The following is a 16,701-nucleotide window of genomic DNA, read 5'->3' on the forward strand; positions in this document are numbered from 1 at the left end:
CTGTACCTGCATACTATCCTTTTGTGTTTTACGGACAAGTCCCAGGTCCCGCTGTACTGCAGCACTTTGCAACCTTTCTCCAGTTAAATAATAACTTGCTCTTTGATTTTTTTTCTGCCAAAGTGCATGACCTCGTACTTTTCAACATTATACTGCATCTGCCAAATTTTTGCCCACTCACTTAGAAAAATAGAAACATAGAAAATAGGTGCAGGGGTAGGCCATTTGGCCCTTCAAGCCTGCACCACCATTCAATATGATCATGGCTGATCATGCACTTCAGTACTCCATTCCTACTTTCTCTCCATACCCCTTGATCCCTTTAACCGTAAGGGCCACATCTAACTCCTTTTTGAATATATCTAATGAACTGGCCTCAACGACTTTCTGTGATAGAGAATTTTACAGGTTCACAATTCTCTGAGTGAAGACATTTCTCCTCATCTCGGTCCTAAATGGCTTATCCCTTATCCTTAGACTGTGACCCCTGAATCTGGACTTCCCCAACATCGGGAACATTCTTCCTGCATCTAACCTATCCAATCTCGTCAGAATTTTATATGTTTCTATGAGATCCCCTCTCATTCTTCTAAATTCCAGTGAATATAAGCCTAGTCGATCCAGTCTTTCTTCATATGTCAGTCCTACCATCCCGGGAATAAGTGGTGAACCTTCGCTGCACTCCCTCAATAGCAAGAATGTCCTTCCTCAGATTAGGAGACCATAATTGTACACAATATTCAAGGTGTGTCCTCACCAAGGCCCTGTACAACTGCAGTAAGGCCTCCCCGCTCTTATACTCAAATCCTCTCGCTACGAAGGCCAACATGCCATTTGCCTTCTTCACCGCCTGCTGTACCTTCATGCTAACTTTCAGTGACTGATGTACCATGACATCCAGGTCTCGTTGCACCTCCCCTTTTCCTAATCTGTCATCATTCAGATAATAATCTGCCTTCCTGTTTTTGCCACCAAAGTGGATAACCTCACATTTATCCACATTATACTGCATCTGCCATGCATTTGCCCACTCACCTAACCTGTCCAAGTCACCCTGCAGCCTCTTAGCGTCCCCCTCACAGCTCACACTGCTACCCAGCTTAGTGTCATCTGCAAACTTGGAGATACTACATTCAATTCCTTCGTCTAAATCATTAATGTATATTGTAAACAGCTGGGGTCCCAGCACTGAACCTTACAGTACCCCACTAGTCACTGCATGCCATTATGAAAAGGACTCGTTTATTCCTACTCTTTGCTTCCTATCTGCAAACCAGTTCTCTATCCACGTCAATACATTACCCCCAATACCATGTGCTTTAATTTTGCACACTAATCTCTTGTGTGGGACCTTGTCAAAAGCCTTTTGAAAGTCCAAATACACCACATCCACTGGTTCTCCCTTGTCCATTCTACTAGTTACCTCCTCAAAAAATTCTAGATTTGTCGAGCATGATTTCCCTTTCATAAATCCATGCTGACCTGGACCGATCCTGTCACTGCTTTCCAATTGCGCTGCTATTACATCTTTAATAATTGAAATAATTGATTCCAACATTTTCCCCACGACCAATGTCAGGCTAATTCCGTTTTCTCTCTCCCTCCTTTTTTAAAAAGTGAGGTTACATTAGCTACCCTCCAATCCATAGGAACTGATCCAGAGTCTATAGAATGTTGGAAAATTACCACCAATGCAACTACTATTTCTAGGGCCACTTCCTTAAGTACTCTGGGATGCAGATTATCAGGCCCTGGGGATTTATCAACCTTCAATCCCATCAATTTCCCGAACACAATTTCCTGACTAATAAGGATTTCCTTCAGTTCCTCCTTCTCGCTAGACCCTCGGTCCCCTAGTATTTCCGGAAGGTTATTTGTGTCTTCCTTAGTGAAGACAGACCAAAGTATTTGTTCAATTGGTCTTCCCCATTATAAATTCACCTGATTCTGACTGCAAGGGACCTACATTTGTCTTCACTAATCTTTTTCTCTTCACATATCTATAGAAGCTTTTACAGTCAGTTTTTATGTTCCCTGCAAGCTTACTCTCATACTCTAATTTCCCCCTTCTAATTAAACCCTTTGTCCTCCTCTGCTGAATTCTAAATTTCTCCCAGTCCTCAGGTTTGCTGCTTTTTCTGGCCAATTTATATGCCTCTTCCTTGGTTTTAACACAATCCTTAATTTCCCTTGTTAGCCACGGTTGAGCCACCTTTTCCGTTTTATTTTTATGCCAGACAGGGATGTACAATTGTTGAAGTTCATCCATGTGATCTTTAAATGTCTGCCACTGCCTATCCACCGTCAACCCTTTAAGTATAATTCGCCAGTGTATTCTAGCCAATTCACGTCTCATACCATCTTAAGTTCAGGAACCTCGTCTCTGAATTAACTGTATCACTCTCCATCTTAATGAAAAATTCTACCATATTATGGTCACTCTTCCCCAAGGGGCCTCGCACAACAAGATTGCTAATTAATCCTCTCTCATTACACAACACCGAGTCTTGTGTGGTATCTGTTCGAATGCCTTTTGAAAATCCAAATAAATTACATCCACTGGTCCCCCCCTTATCTATTCTGCTAGTAACAGCCTCAAAAAACTCATAACAGATTTGTCAAACATGATTTTTCTTTCATAAATCCGTGTTGACTCTGCCTAATCCTATTATTATTTTCTAAGTGTCCTGTTACCACATCCTTAATAATAGATTCCAGCATTTTCCCTGCTACTGATGTCAGGCTAACTGGTCTGTAGTTCACCATTTTCTCTCTCTCTCCTTTCTTAAATAGCGGGGTTACATTAGCTACCTTCCAATCTGCGGGAACCGTTCTAGAATCTATGGAATATTGGAAGATGATAACCAACTGCATCCACTATCTCTATAGCCACATCTTTCAAAATCCTAGGATTAGGCCTTCAGGTCCAGGGGATTTATTAGCTTTCAGTTCCATTAATTTCTCTGGTACTAGTTTTTTTACAAATACTAATTTCTTTCAGTTCCTCATTCCCCTTGGTATTCCACTATTTTTGAGACGTTTTTCATGTCTTCTTCCATGAAGACCAACACAAAGAGGCCGAAATTGCACACCACCCGAAACGGGGCGCACACACCGTTTTTTAAAAGTTTTTCTTTACACCAATGCAGCGGCGATGCCGTCAAAATTTGGCACTTTGAAAGTTTTTTTCGGTCGAGGCGGATGTTGTGTCGGCTGATGGGCGGAAGTGCCCTTGCAGCGGGTCCACCGCCCCAATCAGTCATCAGCACCGCGCTGATGAGTCACAATGTCTCTCCCTTTCAGTTAAAGGGGAGAGCCGCTGTGGACTCTGCAGCCACTTCAGTGGTATACACTAGGCCACCAAGGAAGGTTTCGGCCGGGCCGATTGACGGCCTGGCCGAACCCGGGGACATAATTGTCGGGCCAGCCTGGCAGTCGGCCGACAATAAAAAATAAAATGAGTCACCGGTAGCACCACCTCCCTTTTAAGGGCAGCCGCGCCACCGACCAACAAGAAGTGCACCGACAGAAAAAGCTGACGGGGGTACCGACCAGCGGCGGTGCCGCTCCGCGAGGCAATTTCACAAAAGGGATATTTCCCATGGGGCAATTTCGGGAAAGGGTCGCACCAGGGTTCCATCTAGCCCAGGTTTATTGAATGAAAATGTCCTCTCTCTGAAGATCGTATGACTCTGATATACCTTTCCTTTCCCTCTCTGTTCCCCGTCCCCCCAGCCAACCACTTTGCCCTGGCATTAGACAGCTGGAGCGCACCAGAACTTCACTCCGCCTGCGCAGGCCGAGGTACGTCCTAATTTGGCAGGCCATGTCATAATTTTGGCCCAGACGCAGGTCTGACACTTGGTAGGGCCTTGCACTGGAAATTGAGGGCAGAAAGTGAGGCGCAGCTGTACACCTGATGAGCATCCAGGAGTGGAATTAACCACCGGCTTCAGGGATCTTTTGGCTTCTGTTGGAATATAGCAATTACATAGAAATACCAGGCCAGAAACAGACCATTTGGCCCAATCAGTGAATGCCAGCGTTTATGCTCCACTCAAGCCTCCTCTCATCCTTCCTCATCTAACTCTATCAGCATGACCCTCTATTCCCTGCCCAGTCATATGCTTATCTAGCTTCCCTTTAAATGCATCTATTATGTTTGCCTCAACTACTTTATGTGGTAATGAGTTCCACATTCTCACCACTCTGGGTAAAGAAGTTTTCTTTTTAAATTCCCTACTTGATTTCTTGGTGACTGTCGTATTTTGATGGCCTCTTAATTTTGCTCTTCACCACACATTTAAAAATACCCTTTGACCGGAATCTTGCCGGCACTCAGAGGGTGGGTTTGGAGGCGGGTCCATTGTCAAAATCTAAAAGATTGACAGGGGGTTGGTATCCCGCGCTGAGCCCACCTCCTTGTTAATTTCCCAGGTGCCAGCTCTACCGGTTTTACTCAGTCAGGAGGTACGAGTCTGCTGTTGTAGGGTTGGAGCATTGTCCGTTGTGGCACCTTAGGATGCATTTGTTTGTCCATGGCTCCCCTCTTACTTTCTTGGACATTTGTCTGGGTTTTGTGTAGGGTCCACAACTGGGTGCCAGACTGCCTGGAAATCCCATCTTCACTGGCTGCCATAGGTCCGCAGATGTTTCACCCAGATGGTTGTTGTGTGGAGATTTGTCCTCCACCATGGTGCTGGAGGGGCATGACAATGCACCATCTTGTAGCTAGCAGTAACAGTGCACTAGCCTGCATATCACATTGGGAATTCACTCCCTAGTGAGTGGGTCTCAAAGCACAGGCCAGATCTGGAGGGACTGTGACTGTAAAAAACACATAGGGCCCGAATTTGGTGAAGGCCCCTGCCCGCCAAAGATCCCTGATGGTTCTTTGGGCAGAGTTTTCATCACCCAGGTCCCTCAAAGGTCAACAGCAAATCTGCGACGTACACCATCAGTCTGGGTGACAGCCGGTGGGAGTTCTCATTCTCGGCGGCAGAGGCGTTTGCCGAGAATGAGAACGCATTCTCGGGCCCACGGAAGGTCGAAGAACTAAAAATAAAAAGCATCAAAAACAAAAAAAAACATCTGATGACCTTCAGGGGACCCCATCCAGGTCAGTACCTGTAAATAAATAATTTAAATAAACTTCATTAACCTTTTTTAAAGCATTTTCACATTTACCATTGAGGACAGAGCTGCCACCACCGTCCTGCCGCCGACTCCTGCCCGCATGAATATAGCATCTCGGCGGGCGAAAGTGTAATTACGCGCATCGGCCGTTAGCTGACGTCGGCGGGCACTTCCCGGCGGCTTTCCCCTCCCGCCCACTCCAGGCCACGACGAAAGTGGCACTGGGCGGTTCGATGAGAGGAATGTCGGCAGCAGTGGGCGATAAGTTCTCCAATTTCGGCCCAATAAAGACAGTGGCATAGACGTCATTAAACCGTTGGATGAGAAATCAATTGAAATAAATTTTGAAAAAGGAATTTACTGATGTTAATCGTGCAGAGGAGAGCTCAGTTAAATTTTTAACAACAGCAGACTTTTGAAGAAATATGGTGTTAAGCCTTTTAAAAACAGATTTCCAAACTTTGCATCTTATTTAATAGTTCCTAAACTAGAAAGCCCAATGTATAAAATTTAAGAAAGTGCAGCTTTGATTTTTTTTCCCTGAGATTATTACAACTGTAGTACAGTATAATTTATGTTAAAATATTTACCTGTTGTAATATTTGACTGATCAGGGAGGAGATTTGATGTATCTCATTGGAAGCAGTTTTCACTCCAAATACGCAGTCTGAGGTCTCCATAGTTACCAGTTATCTCAGCAGCAGTTTACTGTACGGTTTATAGCTTACCATCACCTCCTCCCAGCTCTACCCGCTGTAAACGGCTGCACACACGGGCATGCCTTGGAGAGAGCGTAGGTCAATTTGCCTTTGCACGTCGATTGACGTCATGCTCCTGGTAATTAAAGTAATTGCGCCGAGTGCAGGCAATGGCAGCACTGCCGACCTAGCCAATGTGGCAGCCAACGATTTCCATGCCGGAAGTGGGAGGAAGCGAGGCAGCCACGATTTTCTTCTACAAAACTGGCCTTAATGGCCAGCGTTAAAGCCTCGAATTTCTAGCCCATGGAGTTTAATCCTCGTTGGGCTAATTAGGTTATTTAATATTTCTCTTTTTATTTTATATCATTTCTAATCTCATATTCCGATGTGTCATGACCACCTGATCTGTCTCATTGGTAAATACTGAAGCCAAGTAAATTGCTTAATATTTCTGCCATTTTGCTATCATTGCTTGTGATTTTATCCTGACCATCCCTTCCTTAGTGGTTCTATTCCCTCCCATCTTTCACTTTTTTATTTATGTACCTGTAGAATATTTTACTATTTTATTTTATGTTCCTTGATAATTTAATTTCATAGTTCCTCTTTGCCTTCTTATTTCTTTTGGACTTCTCTCCGAATCTCTTCGTATTCAGCATGGATTTATGAAAGGGAAATCCTGCTTGACAAATCTTCTAGAATTTTTTGAGGATGTAACTAGTAGAGTGGACAAGGGAGAACCAGTGGATGTGGTGTATTTGGACTTTCAAAAGGCTTTTGACAAGATCCCACACAAGAGATTAGTGTGCAAAATTAAAGCACGTGGTATTGGGGGTAATGTATTGACGTGGATAGAGAACTGGTTGGCAGACAGGAAGCAAAGAGTAGGAATAAACGGGTCCTTTGCAGAATGGCAGGCAGTGACTAGTGGGGTACCGCAAGGTTCAGTGCTGGGACCCCAGCTATTTACAATATACATTAATGATTTAGACAAAGGAATTTAATGTAATATCTCCAAGTTTGCAGATGATACTAAGCTGGGTGGCAGTGTGAGCTGTGAGGAGGATGCTAAGAAGCTGCAGGGTGACTTGGACAGGTTAAGTGAGTGGGCAAATGCATGGCAGATGCAGTATAATGTGGATAAATGTGAGGTTATCCACTTTGGTGGCAAAAACAGGAAGGCAGAATATTATCTGAATGGTGACAGATTAGGAAAAGGGGAGATGCAACGAGACCTGGGTGTCATGGTACATGTACATCAGTCATTGAAAGTTGGCGTGCAGGTACAGCAAGCGGTGAAGGCGGCAAATGGCATGTTTGCCTTCATAGCAAGAGGATTTGAGTATCGGAGCAAGGAGGCCTTACTGCAGTTGTACAGGGCCTTGGTGAGGCCACACCTTGAATATTGTGCACAGTTTTGATCTCATAATCTGAGGAAGGACATTCTTGCTTTTGAGGGAGTGCAGCGAAGGTTCACCAGACTGATTCCCGGGATGGCAGGACTGACATATGAAGAAAGACTGGATCGACTAGGCTTATATTCACTGGAATTTAGAAGAATGAGAGGGGATCGCATAGAAACATATAAAATTCTGACGGGATTGGACAGGTTAGATGCAGGAAGAATATTCCCGATGTTGGGGAAGTCCAGAACCAGGGGTCACAGTCTAAGGATAAGGGGTAAGCCATTTAGGACCGAGATGAGGAGAAACGTCTTCACTCAGAGAATTGTGAACCTGTTGAATTCTCTATCACAGAAAGTTGTTGAGGCTAGTTCGTTGGATATATTCAAAAGGGAGTTAGATGTGACCCCTACTGCTAAAGGGATCAAGGAGTATGGAGAGAAAGCAGGAATGGGGTACTGAAGTTGCATGATCATATTGAATGATGGGTGCAGGCTCGAAGGGCCGAATGGCCGAATGGCCTACTCCTGCACCTATTTTCTATGTTTCTATTCTCTCTCATCATGCTCTCTCCTGCTGTCCATGTACTTAGTGAATGTCTCTTTCCTTACCCTCAGTTTTTCCTTATGTCTTTATGCATCCATGGTGTCTCATTAGTGTTCAGTTTGTTCTTGTGTTTTTAGCACAATATATCTTTCCAAGGAAGTTATGATGAACCTGTATAAAACACTGGTTCAGCCTCAACTGGAGTATTGTGTCCAATTCTGGGCAGTGCACTTTAGGAAGGATGTGAAGGCCTTGAAAAGGGTGCAGAAAAGATTTAAAAGAATGGTTCCAGGGCCGAGGGACTTCAGTTACGTGGATAGACAGGAGAAACTGGGGTTGTTCTCCTTCGAGCAGAGAAGATTGAAAGGGGATTTGATAGAGGTGATCAAAATCATGAGGGGTCTCGATAGAGTAGATAAAGAGAAACTGTTCCCATATTTATCAAGCGGGGCGGGACCTCCGAGGCTGGCGCTAAGTTTTGCATTTCTTGGAAGTTACCGCCCCCAAATGGGACGATAATGAATTTCACCGCCCCCTCCCCCCTCACCCACAGTGCTGGAAATCTGAAATAGAAACCTAAAATGCTGGAAAAACTCAACAGATCAGGCAGCATACCTGAAATGTTAACTCTGTTCCACTATATATTTATATTTGTTCTAAAAATCCAGTATATGGTGTTCAACTAATGAAGCCCAGATACCCATGTAACTGAGTTCCATAAGCATATTAAAAATTTCAAATTAATGTTTTTCATGTGATTTTCACTCAGGCATATGGATATAATATTACTCAGCTGATCAGCATCTAATGAGTTTTCTTTCCTTCCAGGCAGTTGATCATGAAAATGCACTGTAGCATTATCACATCAAATGACCCATTCTCTAAATTATTTATCTTCAAATAATGACTGGCTGAATCTTTGACACTAATTCTTACCAATTATTCACAAGCTACCTCACAATTACAAAAATGAGCTTCCTGGAACAATATTCTCCTCATTTTTGTTTAGATAATGTCACTGAAAATATAAATATTTTATTATATTCAAAGTCAAATGCAAAAAAAAAATGCTTCTGGAAAAATGAGTAATTCCTTCTTGCCTTTCTTTTCCAGATCTTTCTGTTGACAGTATGCAGCAAGCTCTCCACCAGTCCGTCTTCATGTCAGCCATGTCTGCTCATCCCGTTCGTGATCTCCCACTTTGCTGGGAGCAGCACTGCAAACTACTGCCCGGAGTGGTGAACTTCCAAGCCAGCAAGGTGTCCAAGTGGAGTATTGATGAGGTACAAAGAGCTGGCATAATTTGGGGTTTACGAAGGAAGATGAGGAAAATTCATTGTTGCCACGTGTGAAATATTACTTGAGCTACTATTTAGAAACAATTTACAATTTAGCTTGAAAAATATTCAGGCGTACATAATGTGCTCTAACATATTGTACTTTCTGCAGTGGTTTGGGCCTCAAAGGTCCATGGGGAGGGGAACTTAAATTAATGCCAGGATGCACCGACCAGTAACCTCCGCCACTGACCTCACTTAAATTCACAGCATCAGTGAGATGGGCCATGAGTGGCGAGCCTTTGGTAGGTTGGTGGAATATCTGGGTGCTCCCATGCCAAAGTGGCCAAAAAGTCTGACTGGATTATGCTGGTTAAAGGTTCCCCCACACCTGAAAGCAATCTTTAATGCCCCCTTTGCTGCTTTTAATAAAATGCTTTTCAATCCTCATTTTCGAGGCTCCAGGCCTCAATCCTGGCCTTGAACTCCAGGTGGGCTTCTTGTCAGTGAGATTTACCTGTGCCAATTCTACATCAGGTCCCAACTGAGGACAGGGTCACAGGAACTCCTGATTTAGGGGTAGGTGGAGGCGAGGGTGGATGGCCAAAGTGATGGATGAAACACTGGCACAAGGCCGGGACCTGCCGTCTCCAAGTCCCTATTCCAGCAAACTTCTGAAATTATAGTGGATTTTCAGCCTTACAAACTCAAAATTGATAGGTGATGCTTCCCAAGAGCAAACAACAGAAATTCTTTATGATGTTGCACCAGTGTAATGGATAAACAGACATGGCTGCAAAATAAATTAGTTGTTGGGTTGTTTTATGTCAATAGCATTGCACATCCTTGAAATATTTAAAACAATTGGGGTAATTTTGACTCTCCCGATTTTAACTTCTATTGATGTCAATAGAAATGGAAATTCCCTAGCACTAAAAAATGATTAACATGATTGCACACTAAACCTTCAAACACTGGTGTAAGAAAGCAATATAGGCAGTTGCATCCAAACATATTTTGTAGGGGCGGGGATTGATTGGAATGTTGCCCGTTTTCTAAGCTCTTGATGTCTTTTGATTTTTCATGCTGATTTAGATATAGGAAACAGAATGTATAGCAACATCCAGGCCTGGGATCCTGGGATGAGGTGGGTGGGGGTGCGTGGAGAAACATTATTGTGTATATATAAATATCAACTTGGCTTAGTGGTAGCACTCTGATTTCAGTCAGAGTGTTGTGGGTTCAAGCCCCTCTCCAGGACATAATTTAGGCTGACACTTCAGTGCAGCACTGAGGAAGTCTTTTGGATGAGACATTAAACTAACACCATGTCTAACAGTTCAGGAGATGTAAAAATCTTGTGGCACAGTTCAAGAACAGGGAGTTCTCCCATTGTCCAGTTCAACATTCATCCCTCAATCACAAGCACCATCAGCAGATCATGTGATTATTTATCTTATTACTATTTGAGGGACCTTGCTCTGCTTAAATTGACAGCAGTGTTTGCCTACAAAGCAATATTGACTACTTTTCAAAAATAATTTATTGGCTGCGAAGTATACCCTCAAAGCCTCCTTGATAAAATGCAACAACCATACCGACACCTGGGAGTCCCTAGGTAAAGACTGCCCTAAGTGGAGGAAGAGCATCCGGGAGGGTACTGAGCACCTTGAGTCTCGTCGCCGAGAGCATGCAGAAAACAAGCGCAGGCAGCGGAAGGAGCGTGCGGCAAACCAGTCCCACCCACCCTTTCCTTCAACGACTGTCTGTCCCACCTGTGACAGAGACCGTAATTCCCGTATTGGACTGTTCAATCACCTAAGAACACGCTTTTAGAGTGGAAGCAAGTCTTCCTCGATTTCGAGGGACTGCCGATGATGATGACTTTGGGCTGGCTGAGAAAGTGAGTCGTGTTAAATAAATGTAAGTGCTTTCTTTGCAAACTTCAACTTACTAACTCATGTCTGCTTTCAAATCCATGTCTGAGTTATTTGAGTCTGTTGCTAACACCGAAGAATGAAATTCAGTGCTACAAGTGATAGAAGAAACGGAACCAAATTCTCTGGACATGGAGCAACATAACCAACCTCTACAGTAAAACACTATGGAAGAACAACAAAATTCTGCTCCTGATGGAAACCCATGTACTATGGAAACAGACTTCCAGATACTTCAAAATTAGTGAGAAATGACAATGAGAAATCAAAAGTGGCATTACAATCCACACTCACTGCCCATAACTGATCCAAAAAATATACACCCTTCAGACAATTATACATTTTCCTTACCGTAATAAAAACAATGACAAGATATAATTTGAATTAGAAACTAGACTTCATTTGACAGATAGCTCTAAATGGAATTAATTTTCACTTCACAATTTAAAATGTATGATATGCCCCAAATATCTATCCAAAGATACTCATATAATAAAGCATAATACCATAGATGGTACATTATGAAAGATCCTTCACTCAAACTAAAGTGTGCATTTTCAAAACCTATATTTAAATCATCCGCATTCAACAACTTCTTTCAAATATGGTTGCTACTACAGTATTGTATACTTATTTCACTTTGACTGCATTTAGACTGACTCTTCAATGCATTACTGAGGGAGTGCTGCATTGTTGGAGGTGTAAGTGGTTTCTCTTAGGTGTTTTCGAAGCACCCCCGCTTTACAATAGTTCTAATGCTGGGAATTATTACTGTACAGAACAGATGAACGAGTCACGGACAAATACCTCGGTCTCAACCAGCAATGCTTTATTCAAGTTAAACACACACCTGCACCCAGTAAAACCACACACACCCTGGTGTGCAAAACAAACAAATGCAGTACAATACACAGTGTGACCTGTCTAAACAGGCCTCTTAAGTGAAGTACCCACTTCTAAAGCACCTCCCCTGAAAACCCCTAAAGCTTGGTTGGGACACACGACATCCTTTCACACTATGCGGTAGTCTTAAAGATCCGTGGGCTGGGATAAATGCTCACAAATTACCCCTCTGGCTTACTTACTGCTTCTCTCGATGAGGCATATCTTCTGGGTTTGTACCAAACTGTGGTATTCAAGTCCAGTCTCAAGATCAGCCTCCCAGTCGAAGTAGCAAGGCTCTTTTGGCTCTTAGATGGTGGTTTCTTCTCTCCATTCCAGATGGAGCGCTCAGTCCTTGTGGGTTGCAAGTAGGCGTAGAAGAGAGGAGAGAGAGAGATGGCTTCCAATTGCCGTTCTTATACCTGCAAGACTGCTTAAAATCCAACTGTCCTTCCCGCCTGAGACTGTCCAACTGAAAAGCAAAAATCAAGTCTTTGCTTGCCCCTTTGTCAACTGGGCTGTCCCTCGATGGGTGGCTCCGGTGAGTCTATGTCAAAATAGCTTTCCTTTGTCTTTCGATGGCCTGAAACCTCGGCCACTTTACTTAATGTCTCACTGATGGGTTGCAATTCCATGACAAAAGGCGCTCATCAACCATGATGTTACTGCATTCAGCCGGCCTGAAATCCTATGTCTACGTCCCATACTCTCTCTATCGAACACTTATGGTCCGTCCATCATAGATCATGTTAGCTGCCAGCTTGGGCTCACACAGGCCTTGCACTCTCAGATTCATCTGTGAGAGCAATAAAGGCCAGTGAGCAATGCAAGCACTGCTCACTGTGCCGTCCTTTATCCTCCCATCTAATAACATCTGAGTGGGGGTATGGTGGGTTAGTAGAATGATCTGGGATGACCCTGTGAAGAGCTGGGAGTGCTTCGCGGCCCAATGCGTGGCAAGGAGATGTCTCTCGCAATTGGAGTACCCCCGTTCTACATCTGTGAGGACTCTTGAGGAGTAAGCCACAGGTCTCAGCTTGCCGTGCCGCTCCTGGAGCAGCACCGCACTCAAACTGTCCCCGCTGGCTGCTACTTCTAAAAGAAGTCCTCCTCACCATTAATCGCCCCTAGTGCAGGTGCCGTCTGCAGGTCTCCCTTGAGATGATTGAATGCTGCCGTGCAATCCTCATCCCACTCCCATCCCACTCCCTTGCAGAGGAGCGGAAGTAGAGGGGCTGCCATGGCAGCGTAATCCTCAATAAAATCCCTGCAGTACCCCGTGAGCCCCAGGAAGGATCTCACTCCCGTCACGGTCATGGGGGTTGGTAACTCCTGTACCGCCTTCCGTTTGGCCTCGTCTATAGCCCTTTCCCCAGCCCTTACGGTCAGCTCGAAGAATTTGACTTCCCTCTAACCACTCTGAGCTTTCTTGGGATTGACCTTGAACTCGGTATCCTTCAACAGCTCCAGCAGCTCAGTCAGCAGCGGACCATGCTCCTCCCCCTCATTGGAGAAAAGCAAATCATCCACATACTGTACCAACTGCTGTGGTCTGCTGAAACCCTTTAAACTGTTGGCCATACACTGGTGAAAGATGGAGGGACTGTTGTGGAAACCATGGGGAAGGCACGTCCAGGTATACTGTTGCCCTTTAAATGTGAATGCGAACTTGTACTGGTCCTCTCTTTTGAGAGGAACTGACCAGAAACCGTTCGATATATCCAGCTATATGTGGTTGCGGATGCTGGAATGCTCCCTATCAAGTCGGCTATGGCAAGCTGGGATGTTCTTGTTGAGCACCCAATAGTCCACGGTGGCCCTCCATGACTGGTCCGGTTTCCGAACTAGCCAAAGTGGACAGTTCACGTGTGTGGCTATGGACCTCAACACCTCCTGGGCTACCAGGGATCCCAATCCCATCTCTAAGACAGCCTCTGCCTCCCTGGGAAAATTATACTGTTTCTGCGGCGGGGACATAGGGTCTCCTTGTACTCTGACTTCGACCCCTGTCACCCTACCGCAGTCATGTTTGTGTGTGGCAAGCGATGCGAGATTGTCCCACACGTAAGCCTGGTACTCGGCCGGGGTAGTATTAAACAATTGATCTAGGTCGTAACTACCCTTCGGCTTCATCATACACACTGTGCCTTTTCCTTCCCCTTTCCCTGGGATCACTACAACTTCTTCCTCCTTATCGGAACCCACTGTTTCCCAAAGGCAGTGATTCCTCAAATCCGCAATGATTCTGTGGGCTACCTGACCCCGGCTGCTCCCATTTCAGCAGGACGCACTTCCATTTTGCTCGTTCCCTGTGAACCCCACCACACTGTGTGGAACCTTGCTAGACCAAGGTGGGGTAGTCGGATTATTTGCGTGAATCACCATACTGGAAGCCCCGGTGTCCAACAAGTACTTCCCCTCTACCTTCTCCACCTCCATCCTCATGCATGGTCTACTCCACTCATTGTACATGAGCGAACACAGGTACTCAGGCTGGGTGAGTGCTAGTCAGAGTGGTGGGATTACCGGAGCGGTCGGGATTTCCCTGCTCACGGCAGCAACTACCCTTCCCTGCTCTGGCACAAAAGCTGTCCGAAGGGCAGCCATCAGAACATCAAATTGTTCCGGGGTCAGTCCCTTCGCCTTGACAGGTTTTGTCTTAGGCACTGGAGGATCCCATTTGCCTTGCCCCCTCCTCGGGGCCAGGCAGTCTCTCCTCCGGTGTCCCGTCTTCCCACACCCGAAACACATCCTAGCCCTCGCTGAGCTACCCCCTTCCAGGCGCCATTCCTTTTTACTACTTACTGGCCTTTAACTCGTGAACCTTCTCTTTAGCTGGTGTCACTGCCTCCTCCACGCCGGCCTTAAATGCCACACTCATGTGACGGAGCACATCGGCCTCCGTGTTCTGGAGATTCTCAAGATCAAACAATTCTCGGACTTTACCCTAATCCGGGGCAAACTCTTTGACACTAGGGTCCTGAGCCAATGGCTCCTTGGCTCCCCCTGCAACTGCGCTCGGTCCAGCACTCCATGACAGGCTTTATTATAGACCGGCCAGAGCCAGTCTGCAAAAGCCTGAGATGCTTCCCCAGCCAGTTGCAGCGTCCGCTCTACCCTGAGAATGGACTGCCTTGGGTATAACCCATGGCTCTTAGGATTTCCTCCTTTAAGCCCTCTATGGTTCCCTGCCCCCTCTTGCTTTCGGCAGAGAGGGCCTGATACATCTTCCCCTCCAGGGAAAATAATAGCAGTTTGTGAACCTCTGTTTCGTTACACTCATTAATCCCTCCCACCTATTCCACCGCCGTGAAGTGGACCGATGGGTCTCCTTCGTTGGTAAGTTTGGCCACCCTTGAAATCATATTTTGCAGCTGTGGGGTTGTGAATGGGACCACAAAATCACTTTGCAGCGCCTCCTGACCTCGGCCATCTATGGGCGCACCATATTTCTGCTGCCGTATGGGATGCATGGGTCCCTTTGGCACTTCAAGTGGTGGTTGGACATCCCTATCCTGCCCCCAATCCTCGCCATCTTCTCTTTCCTCTTCCCAGTCCACCCGAGCTTCTCCCAGGGTCATTAAGCAAACCATGCCTGTGGCTTTGGCAAGAGCTTGAGTCAAGCTTTGGATTTTTTCTTGGCAGGGCCCGTGATTCCCACTCTCAAACCCCTACTGCTAGCTACCCTGTAAGTTGCCCCTCCAGCCTGTTTACTTTGCCTGCTAAATGAGCGGTTCCTCCCGTGCGACCTGCTCCTTGAGCTTGGCCTCTGTTACCTGACACTGCAGGTACTCCCCGGTGTTACGGGAGGTTTCCTTCTGAGTGTGCCTCTCCTGCTTTTCATCGCTCAACTCATCTAAAAGCCTCGCTCCTACCATGGCCTTTACGGCTGACTGCTCCTCGGTCTCTTTGAGCTTTGCCTTAAGTGTACCAACCTGCTCCCTAAGTAGTTGGACTTGCTTCTGCAGACACAGGAGCCAGATAGCATTTTGTTTTGCATTTCTATACTCCTTACTCCCCGTCCACTCAGCAGCCTTGTCCTCCGGACTCTCAGCCCGCAAAAGGTCTAGTACCCACTGTTGTGTTACGTTAACTTTCCCAAAGATATATGAGGAAATCCTTGCTCCCATTGCCGATCTATTGGCCTTAATATCCTCCATAACTCTCTGTTCAGTACACCCATGGTCCAGCCTGCGGTGACCAGATTCTGTAAATGGTTTCTCTTAGGTGTTTTCGAAGCACCCCTCTTTACAATAGTTCTAACGTTGGGAATTATTACTGTACGGAACAGATGAACGAGTCACGGACAAATACTTCAGTCTCAACCGGCAATGCTTTATTAAAGTTAAAACACACACCTGCACCCAGTAAGGCATGAGTCCGGGGTCGGAGGCCTATAAAAAGCCGCGAGAGGCGTCGGGAGTTCGTTGGTGAGGCGTGAGTCCGGGGTCGGAGGCCTATAAAAGGCCGCGAGAGGCGTCGGGAGTTCGTTGGTGAGGCGTGAGTCCGGGGTCGGAGGCCTATAAAAGGCCGCGAGAGGCGTCGGGAGTTCGTTGGTGAGGCGTGAGTCCGGGGTCCGAGGCCTATAAAAGGCCGCGAGAGGCGTCGGGAGTTCGTTGGTGAGGCGTGAGTCCGGGGTCGGAGGCCTATAAAAGGCTGCGCGAGGCGTCGGGAGTTCGTTGGTGAGGCGTGAGTCTGGAGTCGGAGGCCTATAAAAGGCCGCGAGAGGCATCGGGAGTCCGTTGGTGAGGCGTGCTTGTGCAGCTACAAGGAGAAGGCAAAAAAGAAGTAGAAAGAAACAGAAAGGTGACGTCACAGC

General features: G+C 45.9%; 1 protein-coding gene across 4 annotated transcripts in view; it reads left to right on the forward strand.

Annotated features, from left to right (window-relative positions):
- LOC139273836 (lethal(3)malignant brain tumor-like protein 4) overlaps positions 1-16,701 on the forward strand; it is a 563,891-nt gene that overhangs the window by 492,655 nt on the left and 54,535 nt on the right. For all 4 annotated transcript variants that reach the window (XM_070890916.1, XM_070890932.1, XM_070890926.1 and 1 more), the window contains exon 21: positions 8,900-9,069. In XM_070890916.1, coding sequence (XP_070747017.1) covers positions 8,900-9,069 — 170 coding nt within the window. The remainder of the gene's footprint in view (positions 1-8,899; positions 9,070-16,701) is intronic.

Source organism: Pristiophorus japonicus, chromosome 1 (assembly GCF_044704955.1).
Source record: "Pristiophorus japonicus isolate sPriJap1 chromosome 1, sPriJap1.hap1, whole genome shotgun sequence".
Classification (NCBI taxonomy): Eukaryota; Metazoa; Chordata; class Chondrichthyes; family Pristiophoridae; genus Pristiophorus; species Pristiophorus japonicus.